Source organism: Suillus discolor, assembly GCF_016758755.1.
Source record: "Suillus discolor strain FC423 chromosome Unknown F5147scaffold_163, whole genome shotgun sequence".
Taxonomy (NCBI): Eukaryota; Fungi; Basidiomycota; class Agaricomycetes; order Boletales; family Suillaceae; genus Suillus; species Suillus discolor.
This window is the reverse complement of record NW_024541410.1, coordinates 1-20,038: the sequence shown is the minus strand read 5'-3', so window position 1 is coordinate 20,038 and position 20,038 is coordinate 1. Positions and strand designations below refer to the sequence as shown.

General features: G+C 47.2%; 7 protein-coding genes across 7 annotated transcripts; 2 read left to right on the top strand and 5 right to left on the bottom strand.

The window, feature by feature from the left end:
• Positions 1-1,315: 1,315 nt before the first annotated feature.
• Positions 1,316-2,044, top strand: F5147DRAFT_792789 (uncharacterized protein; the record flags this gene model as incomplete). The annotated part of the gene is made up of 3 exons (XM_041443106.1): positions 1,316-1,490; positions 1,542-1,876; positions 1,937-2,044. The coding sequence occupies 3 exons, from the start codon at positions 1,316-1,318 to the stop codon at positions 2,042-2,044; spliced, it is 618 nt and encodes a 205-aa protein (XP_041284728.1).
• A 9-nt stretch (positions 2,045-2,053) lies between these two features.
• Positions 2,054-2,691, bottom strand: F5147DRAFT_729967 (DUF1960-domain-containing protein; the record flags this gene model as incomplete). Its single annotated transcript, XM_041439379.1, has 4 exons — positions 2,054-2,376; positions 2,428-2,442; positions 2,576-2,597; positions 2,653-2,691. The coding sequence occupies 4 exons, from the start codon at positions 2,689-2,691 to the stop codon at positions 2,147-2,149; spliced, it is 306 nt and encodes a 101-aa protein (XP_041284727.1). The 3' UTR covers positions 2,054-2,146.
• Positions 2,692-7,914: 5,223 nt separating this feature from the next.
• On the bottom strand, positions 7,915-10,718 carry F5147DRAFT_621602 (Alpha/Beta hydrolase protein). Its single transcript, XM_041432630.1, has 6 exons — positions 10,537-10,718; positions 10,202-10,480; positions 9,164-10,150; positions 8,910-9,113; positions 8,658-8,855; positions 7,915-8,601 (listed from the first exon to the last, which is right to left on the bottom strand). The coding sequence occupies exons 1-6, from the start codon at positions 10,628-10,630 to the stop codon at positions 8,183-8,185; spliced, it is 2,181 nt and encodes a 726-aa protein (XP_041284726.1). The 5' UTR covers positions 10,631-10,718; the 3' UTR covers positions 7,915-8,182.
• A 375-nt stretch (positions 10,719-11,093) lies between these two features.
• On the bottom strand, positions 11,094-13,062 carry F5147DRAFT_729947 (uncharacterized protein). Its single transcript, XM_041439378.1, has 17 exons — positions 12,871-13,062; positions 12,659-12,820; positions 12,597-12,606; positions 12,533-12,541; positions 12,457-12,482; positions 12,375-12,400; positions 12,293-12,324; positions 12,216-12,240; positions 12,139-12,166; positions 12,045-12,087; positions 11,892-11,992; positions 11,780-11,839; positions 11,691-11,718; positions 11,589-11,646; positions 11,513-11,537; positions 11,339-11,462; positions 11,094-11,278 (listed from the first exon to the last, which is right to left on the bottom strand). The coding sequence occupies exons 2-17, from the start codon at positions 12,802-12,804 to the stop codon at positions 11,192-11,194; spliced, it is 828 nt and encodes a 275-aa protein (XP_041284725.1). The 5' UTR covers positions 12,805-12,820; positions 12,871-13,062; the 3' UTR covers positions 11,094-11,191.
• A 2,407-nt stretch (positions 13,063-15,469) lies between these two features.
• Positions 15,470-16,895, bottom strand: F5147DRAFT_87519 (isoprenoid synthase domain-containing protein). The gene is made up of 3 exons (XM_041444442.1): positions 16,281-16,895; positions 15,930-16,221; positions 15,470-15,870 (listed from the first exon to the last, which is right to left on the bottom strand). Exons 1-3 carry the CDS (start codon positions 16,607-16,609, stop codon positions 15,544-15,546), a joined length of 948 nt encoding a protein of 315 aa, XP_041284724.1. The 5' UTR covers positions 16,610-16,895; the 3' UTR covers positions 15,470-15,543.
• A 141-nt stretch (positions 16,896-17,036) lies between these two features.
• F5147DRAFT_729938 (uncharacterized protein) lies at positions 17,037-17,852 on the bottom strand. Its single transcript, XM_041439377.1, has one exon. The coding sequence runs from the start codon at positions 17,413-17,415 to the stop codon at positions 17,104-17,106; it is 312 nt and encodes a 103-aa protein (XP_041284723.1). The 5' UTR covers positions 17,416-17,852; the 3' UTR covers positions 17,037-17,103.
• A 1,406-nt stretch (positions 17,853-19,258) lies between these two features.
• F5147DRAFT_659414 (uncharacterized protein) lies at positions 19,259-19,846 on the top strand (the record flags this gene model as incomplete). Its single annotated transcript, XM_041434587.1, has 3 exons — positions 19,259-19,457; positions 19,521-19,610; positions 19,671-19,846. 3 exons carry the CDS (start codon positions 19,259-19,261, stop codon positions 19,844-19,846), a joined length of 465 nt encoding a protein of 154 aa, XP_041284722.1.
• Positions 19,847-20,038: the final 192 nt, after the last annotated feature.

The window sequence follows — 20,038 nt, the reverse complement described above, 5'->3', positions numbered from 1 at the left end:
TGTCAATCAGACCTTCATGTGCCTGCTGCCCAGCAAGAACGGATGACTTGCACCAGAGTGAGCCTGGTATACTCAATGCAGTGCATGGGATTGTGCGGCGCGGGCCACAGATGAACGGCTGACACGTCCCAGAGATGATCTACTCACCCAGTTTTAGAGGTCAGACCACCCTCTCGCATCCTCTCATACATCCAGTGCACCCTCTCATACATCCAGCGTACCCTCTCGCATCCTCCCTCGTACCCTCTTGTATCCTCTCTCATACCCTCTCGCATCCTCCCTTCATACCCTCTCATATATCCAGTGCACCCTCTCACATCCTCCTTCGTACCCTCTCATATATCCACCGCACCCTCTCTCGCACCTTTTGTAATTTGTTATGTCAATACTAGTATAGCAGTTGCATAGCCTGCTTGTCTCATCCAGGACATCTCAGAACACTAATGTCTTCGCGCATCGGAAAACCTGTGGAGATCTCACCAAACATAAGTGACTGATTGAATAAAATAACATAACCAGTAACGGAAACGGTGGGAGGCTATGAGAGGGTCACTATACTAACAATATTAATGATGGGAGAAGCTTGGTATAATGTGCTAGGGCTCTCCTGGGCTCTCAATGAGGCCACTAAGACTGGCAGGGCTACCCTCTTAAGTGATGATAACGGACGAGTCCGTGAGGTGGTTCGCGAGGGTACCATTGTGCCTCTTGAGGCAAGGGGAGGGATACTGACAAGGTGCACAAACAGATGCAGGGCGGGAGGGTTGCCCCTCGTGGAGGTGTGCGAGAGGGTTGCATAAACCTGTTAGGGAATTTGGTGAGAACCTCCCTGGGGAGGGTGGTCTCAGAGACCAGTTGCGCTCTACAAGGAAACCGGGTCTAACAGACCGTGAGAAGCTCTAAAAAGTGCTGCCAAGGGTGTACAAGTTAAGTTCATAAACCAATATCCACACTATCTCCTTCAGCGGTTAGTGGTTTATGTCCTGTCATTGTTGTGCAAGTCTTATCTCTCCTGTGACTCACTATGACTCGGTGGGCGCCCTCATTTCATGGCGGGGATCAGCAGAAATAAGGTGCCGATGAGTCACTGATCAACAAATTTCCCAAAGCATTCATGTCCTGTCAGGTCTGCTTACAATTTGCGGATATGGCGCGACAATGCTTAGATATGGACGTTCTCTACTGAACCTCCTGAAGCCCATGATCGGGATTTGTCATGCGCAAAAGTAATACCCTACCCTGGGAACATCTTCGACGCGCTACGTATAAATGTGGGGAACATTCGAGGTGCTCCATCGGATTCTGCTACAGCACCATGTCAAACACGCCTGTTACCGAAATCATCACGCTCACGAGCAATGATGCGATGAAGACAACTCCCAAGTTCCAGGAGGCCGTCGAGCTCTTGTGCCAGTCCACTTTTGAAGGCCTCCAACAGATGTACTGGGGCGATCGCATCCAGCAGCCTGGAATTAGGCAGTGGTTCATCAGTGAGGCATTTCGACTCTAGTGACACCGTGTTGAGCTAATCACACGCACAGATTGGGATCACCACCCTCAGAGGTCTGAGTCGACGGCCGCGATAGCGGCGCAGATCAAAGAAAAGCTTGGAGCAGTTGTTGACTCTCCTCCGATGTGCAGGCTCGTCGTTTTCAATCCCTACCCACCTACCAAATGCTTTGTCACGCCGTTCACAGAAGTGATTATTAGCACTGTGAAGCCTGAAACCGACCTGAATGAATTCAGCAAGATCATCGACGCATCGTTGGAAGTGTGCCATGATTTTGAGGGATGCTACGGAACTGCATGGGGATACGTCGTCAATGCAAAAGACGCAAAGGAAGTAGTGTTGTTACTTGGATGGGAGAGTCCAGAGGTGAGTACGCGTGATCTAGAAAGTGTGAAGCGATGCCCATCATATCTCGATAACTCTCAGCATCATGTTGCATTCATGCAGACGGAGCCTGCTAGGAGAACAACACCTCCTTACGTTGAGGGAGTAGAGGACTCGACCGTCTTCTACATTCAGTCACAAGATGCATGAGCTCAGGATAATCCATGAATCAGAGAAGGGTGAAAGTGATTGTTCTAGTAATACATTGTGACCTTGTTGCAAATATCTACACAATGATTATGATCATGTTTATCATATGCCCGACATTCCCTTGCCCTTGTTGTCCATCAAGCTTCCACGCGCAGCATTCATGATTGTCGTTCCTGAGGTGATGCCATTCCCGGCCTGATCTTTCCCCTTCTCCAGAATCTGCGTCAAGACATCGACATCTTTCGTCGTGCCGAAGATAGTATCCAGTTGTTGTTTTGAAGGCGCACCCAAGATGCCCTGTGCACCTTGATTGGAGTAAAATATTTTGAAGGCTAGGAAATGATGCGATTAGATCACGATCGCACGATCGAATCAGTGCTCACCATTGACTACCTCAGCTAGAGGTATCGTTCTATGCATACATAGGAATCATCAGTGATGGATTATCGGGCGATACTCGTGCACTTTACCTGTCTGCAAAATGTGAATCAGGTTATGGATTATCTGATAGTCAAAAGGCGAGATGCTTACCTCCTGCTTTCCAGTTCTTGTACTACGATGATGTGAGATCGATTGTTTGAACTGAAGTCAAGTCAATATCAGCTTACCTCTGCTGGATTAACAAAGGTGATGAACTCGTCTGTCATGATGTATTCGTTGACCTTGTTCGTTTATTCTGTTGCATTGATATTGTACATGGGGTGGAGTCTGCAAGTTGTATTTGCTCCCATGGGCACTGGCCGCAGCGACTCGCGAGAGGCTACGACTTTCCCGAACGAAAATTCCAGTCACGTGACCCTGAAACTCATGTTGATGTAGCCCGTGAGTGATAGGCTTCCTCCACATTGTAACTCATGCGGCTTTTAGAAATCTTTTGGATCTTCCTCCTACTTCTGTCAATGGTATCTTGTGGTGCGCATGGTTGCTCGTGGGAAAAGGCAACAGGCGCTCGAGGACTTAGTAGGCATCGAGCAAGTTGCCATCTTTTCAAGAAGTCCGGCATCCTTGCGACTCAGAAGAGACTACAATGAGTGAGAGATGCTGCATTGGCAAATATGTCAGTTAATACATTGCAAGTGAGTGATCTGAGTTCGCGATCCTGCCAAGTCATACTCAACAGAAGCAATTCGCATCAATAGAGAATGTTATCGTCGAGGCCCAGAGATGTGAGCCTGAAGGAGCATCCACAGTCAGTCGCTCGTTGCAAACCCTCTGCGCATCTCGCATTATTCGGTGCTTCCAGTCTTGAGGCTTCGCAGCACCCCCTCGGTGCAAACCCGGACAGGGAACAAAACTCCATGAACTTAGAGTTAGATGACACTCATTCTGGCAAAGAATTTGAGCACGAAAACTTTAGTTCGTATTAGTTAGCTCCTGCATCTCATATTTACTAATCACTCGACATCAGTGGGACCTGCACTTCCCAGGAGACAGATTCCTAGACCTTTAGACGACATTCAGCATTTGGCCGAGGATCTTAATAGCTCTGATATTGCCATTGTCCCGTTAATCCCAGCTCGAACTCAAATTCAACAAGTCCTTTTAATTCTACGAGACACTCTCCAAACTGCTTTCAACTCGTTTGGACTCTGCCAATTATACCCTCGCCGGCCTTCTTTCGAGCCGAATAATTTTATACCATCCTCATTACTTGCGAAGTCATGTCCAACAGCTGTTCGAGCAATGGATTCCCTGCCAAATGTTTCTCCACCACCCTACCCATTTTCTAACATGACCGTTTATCGCCTCATGTCATGGATGAATTCGGGCAGCCTCCGGAAATCAGAAGATGAGATTCAACACCTCGTCAAGGATGTCTTACAGGCTGATGATTTTGATGTCAAGCATCTCGAAGGATTTTTGGTGAAGAAGAGCTTGCGAGAGTTGGAAAAGGATGAGGGTGGGGACAGAGTCACTTTCCCAGATGACTGGGTCGAGACCCACGTCACTATCAACATTCCGACGAAGTTGAGGGAAGAAGGACCTAAATTGTATATCATTCCTAGTTTCCATTATCGCCCACTCGTTGAGGTGATCTGTGCAGCATTCGCGGATGTACAGGCAAACGCATTCCATCTATTACCATTTAAACGTCTATGGAAGGATGCTTTAGATGGCCACTAGGAACGAATATTCGACGAGCTCTACACCTCCGATGCATGGCTGGAGGCTCAGGATGATATCCAGAAGTTGCCCAAGGAACCTGGTTGCTCCTTGGAGCGGGTTGTCACAGGACTTATGTTATTTTCCGATGTGACTCACCTGGCGAACTTCAGTACTGCGAAAGCCTGGCCACTTTACCTCTATTTCAGAAACCTGACGAAGTACGTCCAATCATTACCTCAATCGGGAGCATGCCACCTAGTTCTTACCTTCCGTGAGTCCTTGTGTGATGCCTGTCGATCGCCGATCGGCATTAATACCAACCGCCTTTTCAGCTTCCCGACGATATCAAAGACATTCTGAGCGGTCTGTTTCGTATATCGAAAACAGGTATGGCGTCGCTTCATACCCATTGTCGCAGGGAGTTGTTCCAGGCATGTTGGGAAATCTTGCTCGACAAGGACTTTGTTCTCGCATATCGCCATGGTATTGTCTTGAAATGTGCTGATGGGGTGCTGCAGAGGGTGTTTCCCCGTATCTTCACATATTCCGCTGATTATCCTGAGAAGTATATTTCTGTGTTATGTTCATTAAAATTGTCAAATCGCTCATAAAATTCTAGGGTTTTGATAGCGACTATCAAGGATATGGGCTCATGTGCTTGCCCTCGCTGTCTCACTCCCAAAAATTTGTTTAGCTGTCTCGGTCTCATCACGGACATGAAAAGTTGTCTAACGAATTTGCATGTGTATGCTATGACCAAAGTTGTCGAGGCTCACGAGTATATCTACCAGAGGGGGAATACTGTAGATGGTTCAAAGGTTGAAGACATTCTCGGTAACGGTTCGTGGGTACCCACCTTGGTAAGTACAAACAATCCTTTCCAATTTGTGATCAGCTCAAACCAGCTACCTACAGAATCAATTTGTCTGGAAACTTGGACCATTCGGCCTCAACCCATTTCGCATGCTTGTCGTTGATTTCATGCATGAATGCGAATTGGGTACTTGGAAGGCGTTATTTACTCACCTTATTAGACTTCTGTATTCCCTTCCTGGAGGCAGTCAGCTCGTTGCAATGCTTGACCACAGGTACGCAGAATTCATACTCAGTCGTATTTTTTATCCTCAATTCATTCTCGCCGTAGATTCCGCCAGGTTCCGACCTTTGGCAATGGCATGATTCGCAAGTTTGCGAACAATACTTCCGAGATGAAAAGGTTAGCAGCACGGGACTTCAAAGACATATTATAGGTTTTTTCACATTCCTCGCTTTTTTAAACTACTAGGGTCACTGATACATTCTCCGTCGTTAGTGTGCCATTCCAGTTTTCGAGGGACTGTTCCCTCCCGACCACGATGCAGCGGTGCAATCTCTGCTGTACCAATTCGCGCAGTGGCATGCACTTGCCAAACTGAGGATGCACTCGGACTCTACGATAACTTTTCTTGAGGAGACTTTCAAGAAGCTCTCTCAGAAGTTGCGGAAGTTTCGATGCGATACCTGTGCCGCATTCAATAGCACAGAATTACCAAAGGAGAAAACTGCCCATCAGCGAAGGTTCACTCAGCAGTCTGAGACCTGTACAACCTCTCCAGCATCAAGTGAACCGAAGGCGAAGAAGTTCAATTTGAACACTTACAAGTTTCACGCAATGGCCGATTATGTGGGGACCATAAGACTTTTTGGGACCACAGATTCTTTCACAACTCAAATGGTATGTACATGTTATACGCCTACTAGCTACATGAGTTGATTATGGCCAGGGGGAGCTTGCGCACAGAACGCTCAAGGTGTTTTACCCATTGACTAGCAAGCTAGACACCCCGGTGCAGTTAGCTAAGCACGAGCGCAGGCGCCATGTACTTCGACGTGTCGCAGAAGCAGGAAGCAAACTGTCCTCCGATAGCCAATCACCTGCCGATGCTCCCCCTTCAGCATCCTCTGGAATTCATCACCATATCGCAACTCATAAGAGTAATCCAGTCAATTTATTTTAATTCCTTCAAGAACACGATGGTGATCCAGCCATTAAGGTAGAAGTGACTTTGCAATGGGGACGCCTCACACTCATTTCGCAACGGTTGACAGAATTTCATTCCAAAATTGAAGGATTATGTTTCTTTTCTGGCTACAGAAATTAGATATCAGTTATTGCGATCACGTCTTCACGGACGAGGAGCACGATACAGTCATCATCCCTAACAATACTATTCACTCCGTCCAGACCATGCGGGTATATTATACCATGTATGACCTTAGGCGCGAGTACGATACTATCAACCCTAGGACACATGCTGATGTTATGGTGATTTCAGGAGAGACGACACCCACCCACCCTTACTGGTATGCCCGCATATTGGGTATCTACCATATAGAAACTTGGCTCAACAATGGAAGTCGACCTATGAAGCAGCACCTCAAGGTTTTGTGGGTCAGGTGGCTGGCACCATTGCAGAACCACAAATCTGGTATAACGACTACTCGTCTTCCAAAGGTTGCCTTCGTGGATGAATCGGACCCTGACGCATTCGGGTTTCTTGATCCAGGACAAGTGGTTCGAGGAACTCACTTAATTCCTGCATTTGCCTCAGAGCGTGGTACGAGCGCGTTTCGCTATGGACCATCTCTGGCACGTCCTGGAGGGGAAGTAGATGATTGGGAAGAGCACTATGTTGGAATGTGAGTGTGGTTAGTATGCTTTACTATCATCGATCATTGACCTCTGAGCTAGATTCGTCGACCGAGATATGTTTTTGCGATATACTCACTTTGGCATTGGGCACCCGGTAACCCTGCAGAGGATAATTAGAGATATAGTGGCGCCGGTCAATGCCATGGATGTTATGGATGAAGATATCAGCAACAATGAAGATCACGAACAATACGACGATGAACAGGAGGATAGCAACAATGATGATGAGTTTAGTGACGAAGAGCTGGAAGATGGGGATGAGGATGACAAAGGGGGAGATGAGGACGAGGATGAGGACGAGGACGCATTTGATGACCTTTCTTTTTAAGTGAAACACTAAACTCGAATTTAGCTTTTTCAAGTCGTTCTGCTACTTGTACCGCAATGTGATCTTTTGGACTCGTAATCCTGGACAATGGTGTGATGGGGGCCACTGCGAATGGAAGGCCAGAAAATCACCTGTTTTCTTTGTATTCAGAGTCTCCATCCTTACATGACACATTGGGTACAAACTTGAAGAGATACCCAAGCTAGTAGCGCAAGTGAGGTCTTTCTTTCTGTGATGGCCGGCTGTCACATATTTGCTGAGAATTGATATACACTCTAGATTTGTTAACCAATGCGATAGACGCTTGCCGCCAGAAAACCATCTATTGTCTTACAGTGCAGGAGCAATATTACTTAGATTACATAGCTAGGTAATTCATAACAGCACACGATGGCAAACGCGGATGTTTGGCAACCCAAACACAATTACCCACCAACCAATTTTAGGCTGAGATTGCGTGATATCAATAGAATAGCCACAATGGCCGATGTTAATATATATTTGTTAGCCAGTGATAGTGCTACTTTTCGTGATAAAGTCTTGAATAGGTTTGTCTTTAAATTATAAATTAGGACGAGTGAGGACGAGTCAAGATAGGGATACAAATGCGCTACCCTCCCTTGCTGGCCACAATTTCGCCATAGCACAATGTTGTCGCGAACCCGTCGTTGTAGTCTAGAATCACAGAGATACATGCTTATGTACCCACGATTAAAATTTCTTCAAGTACAGATGGCCATATTTGGCAGGAGCAGGATTTAATTCTTTTACAGTGTTCACGGCTACAATATCAAGGACTGATGATTTCTCTGATGACAAACTAGGTGCAACGGCTTTTGGTGTGGTGATTCGGATGCCGAAAAGTTAGGCATGAATGAAAGTGCAACGCCTTCCACAGCAGGAACAGTCTGCTCGGTGGTTTCATATAACATCGCCAGTATCATCCTCCTTGCTCACGTCCCGCATCCCACACATTGACCACATAACAGCAGCATTTAGATCCTCTACATCATCAATCAGCTGGGTTTTGCCCCAGATTCTTAAACCAATCCCTCCCAGCCTCCCATGAAACCCTTGCCGCCTCAACACCATCAATCGAATGCGTCTCCCCCTTAAACCACAACATCTCCACTCTCCTCTCCCTACCCTTGAGCGCATGATAAAACCTCAATCCCTGTGCCGGTACCGCACGCAAGTCGTCTTCTCCAATCAACAACAATACAGGCGCGCGTACATTATCGACGTGCGCGATAGGCGACGCTTCGAACATTTTTTGGAACGTGGCGGGTGTCATGAGCGAGTCCGGGGTAAATTGGAACCCAAATTCACCGTACGCCCAGTCGGGGATATCGGACGCTGTTAGCTCGCCGACACTGGTCACGGGGTTGCGCATCACTGCTGCGTTAAATAGGGTTGGGTATTGCCCGATAACTGTGTATGTCGGTGTCAGTGTGAAAAAAGTTTTTGTTTTCGAAATGGAATCTTACGGTGCGCGGCGAGGAAACCGCCGTGGCTTCCACCGTGAACAACTTGTCGTCCGTGCTCTGAGATACCACGCCGGATGAGCTCGTTGACACTCTCTACGACGTCTTGTACGTCCATTGTTCCACAATTCCCGAGAAGTTTTTGAATGTACTTTTCGCCGAATCCCATGGAGCCAGTATAGTTAGGAAGAGAGATTGTATCTGGGAGCATGCTTGTTGTAAGTGGTCAGTAGGCGCGAAGTCAAAAAGACTTACATCCTTCCAAGGCTAGTGCAGCAGTAGCTGGGTAGAATGATGTTGTCGTTGATGCATGTGGTCCTCCATGTGGAATGTTAACGCAGATGGGTTTTGAGCCAGGTCTCGTGGAAGCTTTCTTCGATTGAATTACGATAGTCTCTGTTGGAGGACGCGCGCCGATGGGTATGATCGATGCAGTGAGATCACGCAGTGCGTTCTCAGCTGAAAGACATGATTAGACTTGGCAAGAATCCAAATTGACTTGAACGTACTTGCGCAAGACATCATTGTCTTATCTAGGACTTTCCAATTGAGATTGTCGTGTTCATCAAAGTATCCTAGCAATACTTCGTGTGGAGTAGTAGGCGTGCTCCTTGAACAGATGAAGCGCGTCTTGTCGTCTGTAGCATGCAAGTCCCAACTATACAAAGGTTCGCCATCTCGCATTTTTGTCTCGTCTGAAATTGCTCCTGATTCTGTATCAATGAAGAGGATCGTCGCACGGGAGCGCCATAAGGAGTGGAGCACGATGTATGTATGGTCTCCGTGACGCAAAAACGGGCTGGATGGCATGTTGTAATTGGGATATAGACCTGGAAAGTCGTTTTCGGAGGTGGGCTCCATCACGGTGTCTACGAGGACCTTGTTGGTACCAGTAGTTAGGTCGCGAGATTCTAGAGAAACGCAAGATGCGTGGGGACCTCCGATAGGATTCGAGAACCAGAAGAGTTTAGTGGGCGTCTGATTTTCATCATATAATACGCGAGGTGAACGACAAGACCGTTCTGAAGGAGTCAGCTTCAACGCGTTGCATGATATTTTAGTACCAAAAGGTGTCCCTTGCACAGTTGCTGACTCTGGAAGTTTGATCTCCCATATGCCCATGGGACGATTGAAGCACCATTTAACCCCCAGTAGTCGACCGTCTTTGGTGTGTTCGTGTCCACTGGCGTAGATGATATCTTCCGTCGCAAAAGTAGCCTGACCAAACAGGACGGGTGTTTGGGTAGGCTGTGCCAGCGAAAGGGCAACGAGCAACATGTCTTGCTTAGTAGCCTTGGTGAAGGCTGTGGACCTTGTCCAGCGGAATAGAAAAATGGTCGATCTTTTCTTGCCGCGAGATAGTTCGCCAAAGTGCGGGGTGTATCTGAATTTGGGATATGGATCGTCCGAAGCATTATCATCGCTGATGATGTTTGCTTCGGCGGTATATAGAAGGGATGTTTCCGATGGGGAGAAGGAGAGCGATGATGTGAAATCTGACATCCGATTTGCAAGTATTCAGGGATATTCGCATTTACTCAACTCACCATCTGTATGGAAAGCATCGTGGTACTTCGTGACATCCAAGGAAGCCTCTATCTGGACACCGGCCCAGATTTCGACGAAACGTTTTGTACTTGTGCCATTAGAAACCTCTCGGAGGACCGCCTGACGAGATTTGGAAGGAGATGTTCTAAACGCCTTGATTTCGGAGGAATCATGGGAGGTTGTCTGATGATAAGAACTGATGCCCCCAGAGAAAGTCTTGGTGAGGGATCGTGTGATATTACGCTCAAGATCGCGAACGGTGTAAGTGACGCGTGGAACTGTGTGGGTGTCCGTCATCGATCAGATCTCTGGCTATATTGACTAGTAGACGCACCATCGCCACCAACAAAATCAGCAGACACAGGAAGGGGTAACTCTGCTAATTCCGTATAAAACGTTGATGAACCGGTGTGCTGAAGTAAGGACATGTCAGTAGTGATACTTGTATGGTTCTGACGTTTCACGAATGACCCCTTGGATAAGCTGAGAGTGGGAGGATGCTTGGCACGTGTCCATTGCCACCTAATAAAGAACTTCAAATTGGTTGAAAACAAGTTAACACAGTTGAATAGGCGGTAAGAAGACATGGACATGGTGCCACGACATGCACTATAGCTAAATGCACTCCAGAAATCTAGAGAAACGCCTGTCTATTACACTGCACTCGAGAACTTTGGAATGAAGATGGAGGAGAACAAGACACTAATACCGGAAAATGCCGCAACACAGTACTGTTGGATTTGTACATGTTCCATCGGAGAACTCAGCGAGCTGGTGCGTGTACAATTGTTCGTTAAGTATATCCGCTCAACCTTAGTTTAACCCGGTGCAGATCATGATCTTTCCTCATGACAGCTCGGACCCACAAGTGGCAGGAGCTGCAATGCATCACCCTGTACGTCAAGATCATCATTAAATAACAGATCGCTGGTGCTAAACAGTGAACGAAGTACAGATTAAATTATATCCTGTCAGCACAACCTCAACAGTCACTCCTGAAACGTGCTGTCCAATCCAGTATCCAGACTGTCGCCATAAATATCCATCACAACACTCGTCTGCACTTCAATCGGTTGCTAACACATGACCTGAGCCTCAGACTAACACATAAAAGAGCAGGGTTGAAAAGTACGAACCAGATAAGACGGCGTCCGCTGTGATGGTTTGAATGTCGAAAAGCGAGGCATATGGGAACTCGCAACGCCTTCCACAGAGGGAAAAGTCTGATTGGTCACTTCGAGTCTTTTTCGGTTGTTTAACCTGGCGGACGTTTTCAGATAGAAGATATTACTTGAATTACGATAACGCACGATGCCAAAAGTGATATCGCATAGACTTTGTAGAGTGTCAGCTAGGAATTAAGGATGACAACTGAATCGGACAGACGTTTGCTCTGGACTTGGACAAACCCAACGAACGCGAGATTGTTTGGTAGACCGAGAAACTGATTGAAGTTAGTTTGTGAGATGAGCTTCGGTGTCTACTTACCATGATGACCACCAGAACTGCACAAAACCTATAGAAAATAAGTCCCCGAATCACAGGGGGTTGACTATTAGAATTGGTAGTAGGCTTACGATGTGACAGCACCAGTGTTGATGGTATATAGTAGGAGGCAGTTGAGGACGTTGTCAGTTCTAAAGGTGACAATGTGAATTTGACGTAGAATTGGGCTAACTGAGATCATGCCTTTTCATGCCAGTGCGACGTTTTCGAAGGTAAAGGCATAGTGTAAACGCAATCGCACTGTCGACCACTGCTGAAAGCACCCATCCAACCACCATAGTTGGCTGGCGACATATTGAGACCGACAGACCTGCAGATAATCGTTAAGGTACATACATAGACGCGTTCTTCGAATATCTGCCACTTGGGATAAAAGAAACTGTTCAAACTACAGTCAGCAGGTAGATCATCCAACACAGGTGGAACGTGCGTCAAGGAACAGTTTGCAAGTCCAAATCCTGCCAAAAAAGATCAACGGCAGCTCGATCATATAATTGAAGGTTTTACCGCAGCGAATGGTTGCAAAAATGAACTATGCCAAGGGCATGAGCAGAAAATTTCGATCTCATAGATATGTATCTTACAAAGCAAACAGCAATCCAGCGTTTTTGCGAAACTGCACATGTAATTGAGGAAGGAGGCAACTGCGTGTATCGATATACTCACGCTGCAGTACTCGCCAGATGAAGCAACTGGTATTACACATCAGCGCGAACTTAAACCATTTATAACACTTGAAAAGACTTACAGATTCACAGCATAGGCAATAATAAACTACGATTGTGTCACTACGACAAACGTCAGGCAAATTCAAAGTGACGTACACCGATAATCTGGTGGAATGCGGCGAGATCAGCAGTAAATTGTTTGTCTGCATTAGCTGCTTACGGGCATTCCCCTGCGATAAAGACTGAATGAACCGGAATAGAAGTATAAAGAAATTGACGTACCACATTGCATATTCCAAGCTCGTTATATCTCCAAAATGCATGATGAGATAAAACTCAACGGTATATATTATCAATGCTGTATGAGAATCCTGAAAAGTCAAATATAGTAGCTTGTGATGACACGCCAACAGAACGACGCTTAGCATACCAGACGAACGCTACCTATGACTATGTCAGATAAACTGTGATATATATTCGTCTGATGGATTTACCAGACACTTCAGAATGTTCCTGTCATGCTCGTATGCTTGCCAGTAACGAAAGGTCTGCATGTAGATGACCCCATACAGTAGCATGTTAGCGAAGGCACCACAAAGCGGTCCTTGCATGATTGACATCACAGCTGATGGCATATTAGCAGGGAGGGCAGGAATCTGAAGGGACAAGGAAACGACCGTTTCATTCATTATCTGCTATATGCGTGGGAAACTGTCTAAATATCTCGGTGAAGAAATACAGGTTGTAGTTAGTGATACTGGTATGGCGATGCTAACAACTCACTTGGCGTGATGTCGGTAGCAATCGAAGAGCCAGTAGAAAGACACCGACGTTCTGTGCGATCACAGGATCTTCAATGCGCCATGATCATCATGAAGCATGATGCATGAAGCTTGGAAGGTATGGATGATAGTTGGTCTTATGTACGTACGTCTGAGTGCCGTCACCCTATACCAAGGGACCGGAAAGGAGTGCAGTTGAGGTGACATTTGTATACACTGGTAGTCCGACACAGGGGACGCGCGGGAGTCTCACATGTACACACGATTGTTGATCCCGCTTTTTTGACACCCTAAGGTTCTAAGTATATGGAAGAAGCGCCTGCTCTTTCGGCTCTTCGGCTGTGATCTCTACCGGTCCTCGAACTTTTCTATGCACTACCATCTGATCACTCGCTAGTCTACTTTCGCTGGACTGATCTAACACACATATCCTCATCCACAGTGCCGACGATCACATGGAGCCATCCCTATCCCCAATCAAATCGCTCAGAGGCCACACCGACCTTGTACAAGAAGTGTTGTTCTCAAAAAACAGGAATAAACTCAAAGTCATAAGCACATCCAACGACAAGACAATTCGGATTTGGGACGTGGAAACAGGAGAACAGGAACACTCGTTGGAGGGGCACAGTAGTGGAACTTGTGGAGTGGCTGTATCAATGGATGGAAGGAGAATTGTGAGTGGGGCGAAAGATGGCAAGATCATCATATGGGACGCAGATACGAAGAAGATCGTCAGATATTTGTCGCATCACACAATGCGGGTCGAATGCGTACGGTTCTCACCTGATGAGAAAAGACTCGCCTCCACATCGTCCGACGGCACACTAAAGATCTGGGATGTAGAGACATGGGAACTTGTATTCGACATCGATGATCATCAGGGCAAAGTAGGGACATTGGCCTATTCTCCCAATGGAGCCAAGATTGCGAGTGGGTCACATGACCAGACGGTTCGCATTTGGAACGCAGCGACCGGCAAGCAGCAAACACAACCACTTTCCCATGGCGCAGCAGTGCGCTCGATAGTCTGGTCTCCAGACAGTCGTCGTCTCATTTCTGCCTGTCGTGATGGCCAGATTTACTTCTGGAGTGCACCGACTGGTGCCCAGCTCGGATCTCCATTGCGAGCACATTCCGGCGTCATTAACTTGTTGGACATTTCCCTTGATGGTGAATTGTTAGCCAGTGCGTCCACGGATCACACTGTGAAGCTATGGAGCACCTCCACCCGCAAACCATTCGGTCGTGTGCTCCAGCATGCCAACGATGTAAACACGGTAGCCTTCTCGCCAGATGGCCAGCTTATCGCCACCGCCGGCGATGAGAACATAATATTTTTGTGGGATATATCGCAGGAAGCCACCATTATGACTAATGTGGTGTCGCCTGCATTCGTTTCCCCGGTGTCCCACATCCCAAGCCACATCGACCAGGTAATAAATTTGCAGGTAATGAATTTGCGTCTTGTCTATAGAGCAATATATCTTATACAAATTAATCTTAAGCCGTCAGCAAGCTCCGATTCTCTTTCAGCCCCTTCTACACCAGCATCGGACGAGCTACCGGCAGGAACTGTAGGCTCGCACAATGCTGCTACCTCACCTTCCCCATCTCTGCTCCCTCGAGGTCACTCTCATCATGAAATCCCTTCTTCAGTCCGCGCCTCTCCTCCAGTCGTGCTTCCAAGAACCATCGACTCGCGTGATACAGCTGCATCTCCCTCCCCATCCTTTTCCCCTCAAGGCTCCCCCCATCCCCAAATACCTCTTGCTTCAGTTTCCACTCCGGTCCTTGCCTCACCTCCAAAGTCGGTTTTGAAGCGCTTTTTTATGTTCAATAGGTCTGCAGCGTCTGTGGATTCCAAACGATGGAAATTCCCGCGCATTGGTAGCATCATGTATGCAAACCCCTTCGCCCTGTGAGCATGTCCTGAATTTGATCCCTAGGCAACGCAGGCACCGGAATGTGGAAGCCCAAGCAGGTACTAGTAATGATGCCTAGCATCAATAGGAGTTCGCTCTTCATGTCTTTTCTGGTATCGTCTTAGTATACTGTTACTATGTATTAGCTGTCAGCCTTTCCCTCGTTCTGTCGTGTTGTCTCTCCCCTACCTATGCGATCCGTGTGTTGTTGACTGATGTTGGCCGTGCGTTCGCGGATATAGATGTCCACAGGAAATTCCCTTGATACGAAAGTAGGAAGGAAAGAAGTATGTAGTAGGCAATGTAAACTTGAACGCGGTGGCTGCCTTAGCGCGGATCTTATGCTGAGTCGGCAATGAACACATACTATACTACAGCAGTCAAAATAACTCCCCAAACAGTCCTCCCATTCATTTAGAAATCGAATACATCTAGCACGTACACATAACATACATGAACATCAATCTAAGACAGGTACAAATACCCATCCAAACGCCCTAACCTCATTCCCCTTCGTCCCCAAGTACCTCTCCGTCTCATACAGCCAATTCACACTCCCAGCAATACAATCCCGCAACCCTCTCACATACCGCCTCGTATCGTCGTCCATCACAGCACACGCAGCGAGCTGGCGCTCAGTAGCCAAGAACCCATCTGCGCTCTGCTTCACGAGCGTGCCCACGTACGCAAGTGCACTCCCAAACGAACAATTCCGGTCTTTCATCAGAACAGTGACGATGTTGATTCGTGAGTTTGGAGTCATGCCTTTTGCACATGAGATCGCGTCCTAGAACAGAAGAAGTCAATACTAAGAATATAGATATATTATTTTGCGCAAGCACGCACCTCAGACCATGCTATAAGATCGCAAGCCTGGTCTGTCAACTGCTTCAATACCGGATGCGAAGACACCCGTTCTGGGAGGTCTAATCCCCCCGCGTACTCAATCAGGTGAAACACCATCTTTAAACCCGACGCGTTTCTTCGCAGATCGACATATGTCTCCAGATCCGGGATACACGTCGAATCCAGCGAATGAAGACGCCGCCTTGCATCGTGATACATGCGCATGGATCGGTGGAAACGCATGTACCACGCTGGGTTTTTGTACGCGACGCGACTGAGTCGATCGGATATCCTTTGTACGCGTTGTCAGCGAGATCAAAGACATTCAATGGACCGTCATAAGGAACTCACAGATCAAACACCTCATTCTCATTCTCATTACCACAACCATCTTGCTCCTGCTCATACACCAACAAACTCAAAAAATCCGCCCCCAACCTCAACTGCGATAGATCCGCGCCAGGATAACACAAAGAAGCCCATAAACCAACCTTTATCCCTTTCCACTCCAACTTCAACCCTACATCACACAGCCACGCTTCGCTCGCTCGAGATACGGACCTACAATGCCGATTTACGCGTAGCTCAAAGGGCGTGCATGAAGAGAGGATGTCGGGGAGTTGGACGCTTACTGTGCGTGAACAGGGTCTGGGAGTTGGTGATAATGGGGAGTCGGGCATGGAGTCGTGTTCGCGTTGTGGGTCCTTGTTGAATGACAGGGTGGAGCACCAGCCTGAAGGATGAAATCCAGGGGGACGCTAATTTTTCAGGCGCGACGGGCACGGGATACGACGTAATGATCCGACACGAGCGCTTGCTTATATTAGGCGGACAATAAGACGAACCACGGTGTCCGTTCGCCGACATCCATAGCCATGAGTTTGAGGCAGGTGAGTTGTGACTAGCAATAGAACGGGACGTGTGAGGAGAAGACCATTGTTCTTTTTCCCAAGACAGCTGTGATCAAGATTCAAGGTATGTTTTTTCCAATTCATTAAACACGTTAAAGCTACGAAGTGCACGTGACAGTACACGTGTTCAACGATCTCCCCCAGTACCCCAACACGTTCTGATCCCCAAAATATCGGGTTCTTGCTATAGTAAAAAACGGTACGTGGCCAGAGCGGCTGACCCAAGGAGCTCAATTCAATTCTAGCATATAACACAACACTGCTTACCCACCGCCCCTCCCAAGAGTCAAAACCCTCCCAACCCCAACCCCCACATCAACCAAAACACCCAGATCGACAACCAAAAGCCCAAATACAACCACCAAACACCTGGGCGCAAAGATCACCCATACCATCAAATGCCGCCTCAACCCTGCTCCAAACGCCAACACCGCAAAATATAACGACATCGCTAATGCGACTCTTAGTACGTTCGGGCGGGGGTGGGAAGGGAGGTTCCAGATACGATCAGTGACATTGCCAGCACTTCGAGCAAAAGGACCTAAAGGTGTTGAGAGCAACGGGAATATGTTCATCTGCTCGATTTTTTTTCCTGAGGACGGGATGGTCTGGGCCTGCGTGATCGACACCTAAACCATGACCAATGGCAAAACTCCATGAGTTTCGATGATGTCGCATCAAAGGTAAAAGATTGTCGATGACACCCTGGTCTACGGTGTGAAGGTCTTCGACGTCGAAGGAGTCAAAGGCAAATGTCATGTTTGGCTGGAAGGCATCTGGGAAAAGGGTGAGCCAAGTGTCATCACCAGCGAGAGCAATCTTTCCTTTGAATTGTATCAGGGAAAAAGTAGTCAGCACATACCTTTCCCGCAGCGTTTAGCTGATGTATGATAGAACCTTCATGGATAGAAGAGCCTACGAAGTTTTCTCCTGCATCTGAGAAGGTTGGTAGAGACCATGTGGTGATGCCTTTGAGTCACTGAAGAGCTGTGGTCAGTGGGTCAGAGTACGTATTAAGTATGAATGATCTGTTTAGATGAGCAGCGACCAATTTGCGCGGTAGGGTCAGGATGTTATTATGGAAAAGTGAAACAGGTTCTGGCGGGTGTTCTGCGATGAAATCAAAGCGGAGGGCGTCTATGAGGAGTAAGACAACACTTTTGTGACCAGCTAGTGAAATGCAGGTGTCTACACTTCTGTCTGGGAGTGCAAGTCGAGTGAGAAGAATCCCTTTGAATAGATAGATCCCAGCTAGGTGAACACATAATACCCTAAACAAAATTCGAAAAAGTCCATTTACCTCGCACCATCATGACGGAGATCGCTGGGCCAGCATGTTCAAGTCAACACACGCACTTCGTTAATGACAACATTGTCAACCTCAATGATCAACGTTAATGCTAGATTAGATCGGTATGAGCGATACCTGGCTAAGTTTCTCCATTAGTACTCTCCAGGAGTGGCTTCACATCGGCTTCCTGCCACACCTATTTTCAATTCAGTTATATTTAAAATTTGCAAGCCTCGCCGTGCCGTCGCCCGAAATCAGAGTTGCTCGTTGTTGACGTGGCGACCGCAAAGAGAAGGAGACACCAACGCTAAGGCAGTGTATCGCGGAACCGAAAATTCTTCATCTACTCGAGTTCCATCTCAGGCCTAGACGGTCTAGACCGGCTGCATTCAACGTCAAAAGAGTTTAATGCAAGCAAAGGTCGTATTTACCAAGGAGCAGAAGGGTATGTGGAAAAAGTGTGAATCGTATCACCACGTCCCCAGCGAGGAACCAACGAATGCAATATATCCCTGGGAATGTATCAAGGAACGGAGTGAGAAAATAAAATCATACCAACACCATCGTGCAACGTTGAACGGTTGTAAGAAATCATCCCGCAGCTGATGATATAACAAGAAATTCGAAGGTTATCCGAAAAAAAATATCACCATAAACTCATCCACCGGAGAGCCTCCAACCGGAATCTACGAAGGTGAGCAAAGACCTGTGGTTAGGTCTTTCAGTCGTTGAGAGTTGCCGTCGGTGGGTCTGAGAAAGTATCCAATTTATGGAAAGCGGGAGTGATCAGCTTCGGCGAGAGTGATCAGCTGGACTAAAAAGGCATTTGTTTGGCTCTTCTCCTGCCAGACCCCCAATCACCCACTGAACGCGATGAAGGATTTACCGACTACACTCATAAATGTGGCTGTGCGTACAGAATGAGGTTAAGACATTGTATTGACGTGGTGCCTAAGATCTCTTGCCTTGCAAATTTGACATGAGAAATCATCACTCGCACATAGACTTGCATCAAATGGTGATATCAAAGGCCCTTGCTTGCTTCGACGAGCCTCTAGTAGCACTAATATTTGAATCTGACGGTTCAGAAATTTAAATCCAAACCCCCAAAAAAATCCACCATCATCATGTATGCTGCAGAGTTCACCACAAATGCTGACCAGCACTATTGCGAGTATGCCAACTGTTTTAGCGGTCATCCTGGCACTGTACCTGCTATCACCTATATTGAGCACAAAGATCCGAGCAAGCCCGGTAAATGGCTTTGTGAAAAATGCAGCCGATACCAGCGCTCCAAGTTCACTACCAAGAAAATAAGTGATGCAGGTAAAATAATTGCTCGGTGTGCAGACTTTGTCACATTACAAGTCTGACGATAATTTTCTTTAGTAATTCCAAATACCTCGAAGCATGGTTTCAGCCAGTCCGAATATGATGGTGCTGCAGTTCACAAGCAGACTGCAGAGGCGCAGTGTGGAAGTGAGTCGCCCAGTACAGTTGCATTTTATATTGAATACAAACCTTCATTTATTTTTGTAGAATCCCAACTTCCTGTTCGTGCAGTGGGGCTTAGTGTATCATGTGGGATGCCTCCACCTGCATTCATCCAGGTCCCGTTCACCCGAGGCACGCCTCAGCAAATCATCAATTTGTTCCTTCACCCAACTGGCCTGCAGCTCCTGGCCCCTCAGACATTCACCATGCAAATCCATTAGGGCCCAACATATCTATTTATGGTCGGGACACTCAGTTTATTGTGTACTCAGACCTTCTTTGAACTCTGCCACTCAAGCCTGGTTATCAAGATGCGCATAAAATTTATGAAGAGATGCGAGTGTTACAAGTAACATCGGTCACGTGGCCCCCCTATCATTTTCCCTTCATCCTCGCCCTCACCATCTACCCCT

Bases quoted from the DNA above. Each gene is read 5' to 3' on its own strand.
- F5147DRAFT_729947 (XM_041439378.1), bottom strand. From the start codon at position 12,804: ATGCTAAGCGTCGTTCTGTTGGCGTGTCATCACAAGCTACTATATTTG. The intron at 12,401-12,456 runs GTAAGTCTTTTC...GTGTAATACCAG, and splicing joins ATTGCCTATGCTGTGAATCT to TTGCTTCATCTGGCGAGTAC. The intron at 12,325-12,374 runs GTGAGTATATCG...TTACATGTGCAG, and splicing joins CATCTGGCGAGTACTGCAGC to TTTCGCAAAAACGCTGGATT.
- F5147DRAFT_87519 (XM_041444442.1), bottom strand. From the start codon at position 16,609: ATGCCCGACTCCCCATTATCACCAACTCCCAGACCCTGTTCACGCACA. The intron at 16,222-16,280 runs GTGAGTTCCTTA...ACGCGTACAAAG, and splicing joins GAGAATGAGGTGTTTGATCT to GATATCCGATCGACTCAGTC. The intron at 15,871-15,929 runs GTGCGTGCTTGC...CTTCTGTTCTAG, and splicing joins ATCTTATAGCATGGTCTGAG to GACGCGATCTCATGTGCAAA.
- F5147DRAFT_621602 (XM_041432630.1), bottom strand. From the start codon at position 10,630: ATGTCCTTACTTCAGCACACCGGTTCATCAACGTTTTATACGGAATTA. The intron at 9,114-9,163 runs GTACGTTCAAGT...CATGTCTTTCAG, and splicing joins GACAATGATGTCTTGCGCAA to CTGAGAACGCACTGCGTGAT. The intron at 8,856-8,909 runs GTAAGTCTTTTT...GCATGCTCCCAG, and splicing joins TGCACTAGCCTTGGAAGGAT to ATACAATCTCTCTTCCTAAC.
- F5147DRAFT_729938 (XM_041439377.1), bottom strand. From the start codon at position 17,415: ATGAACATATTCCCGTTGCTCTCAACACCTTTAGGTCCTTTTGCTCGA.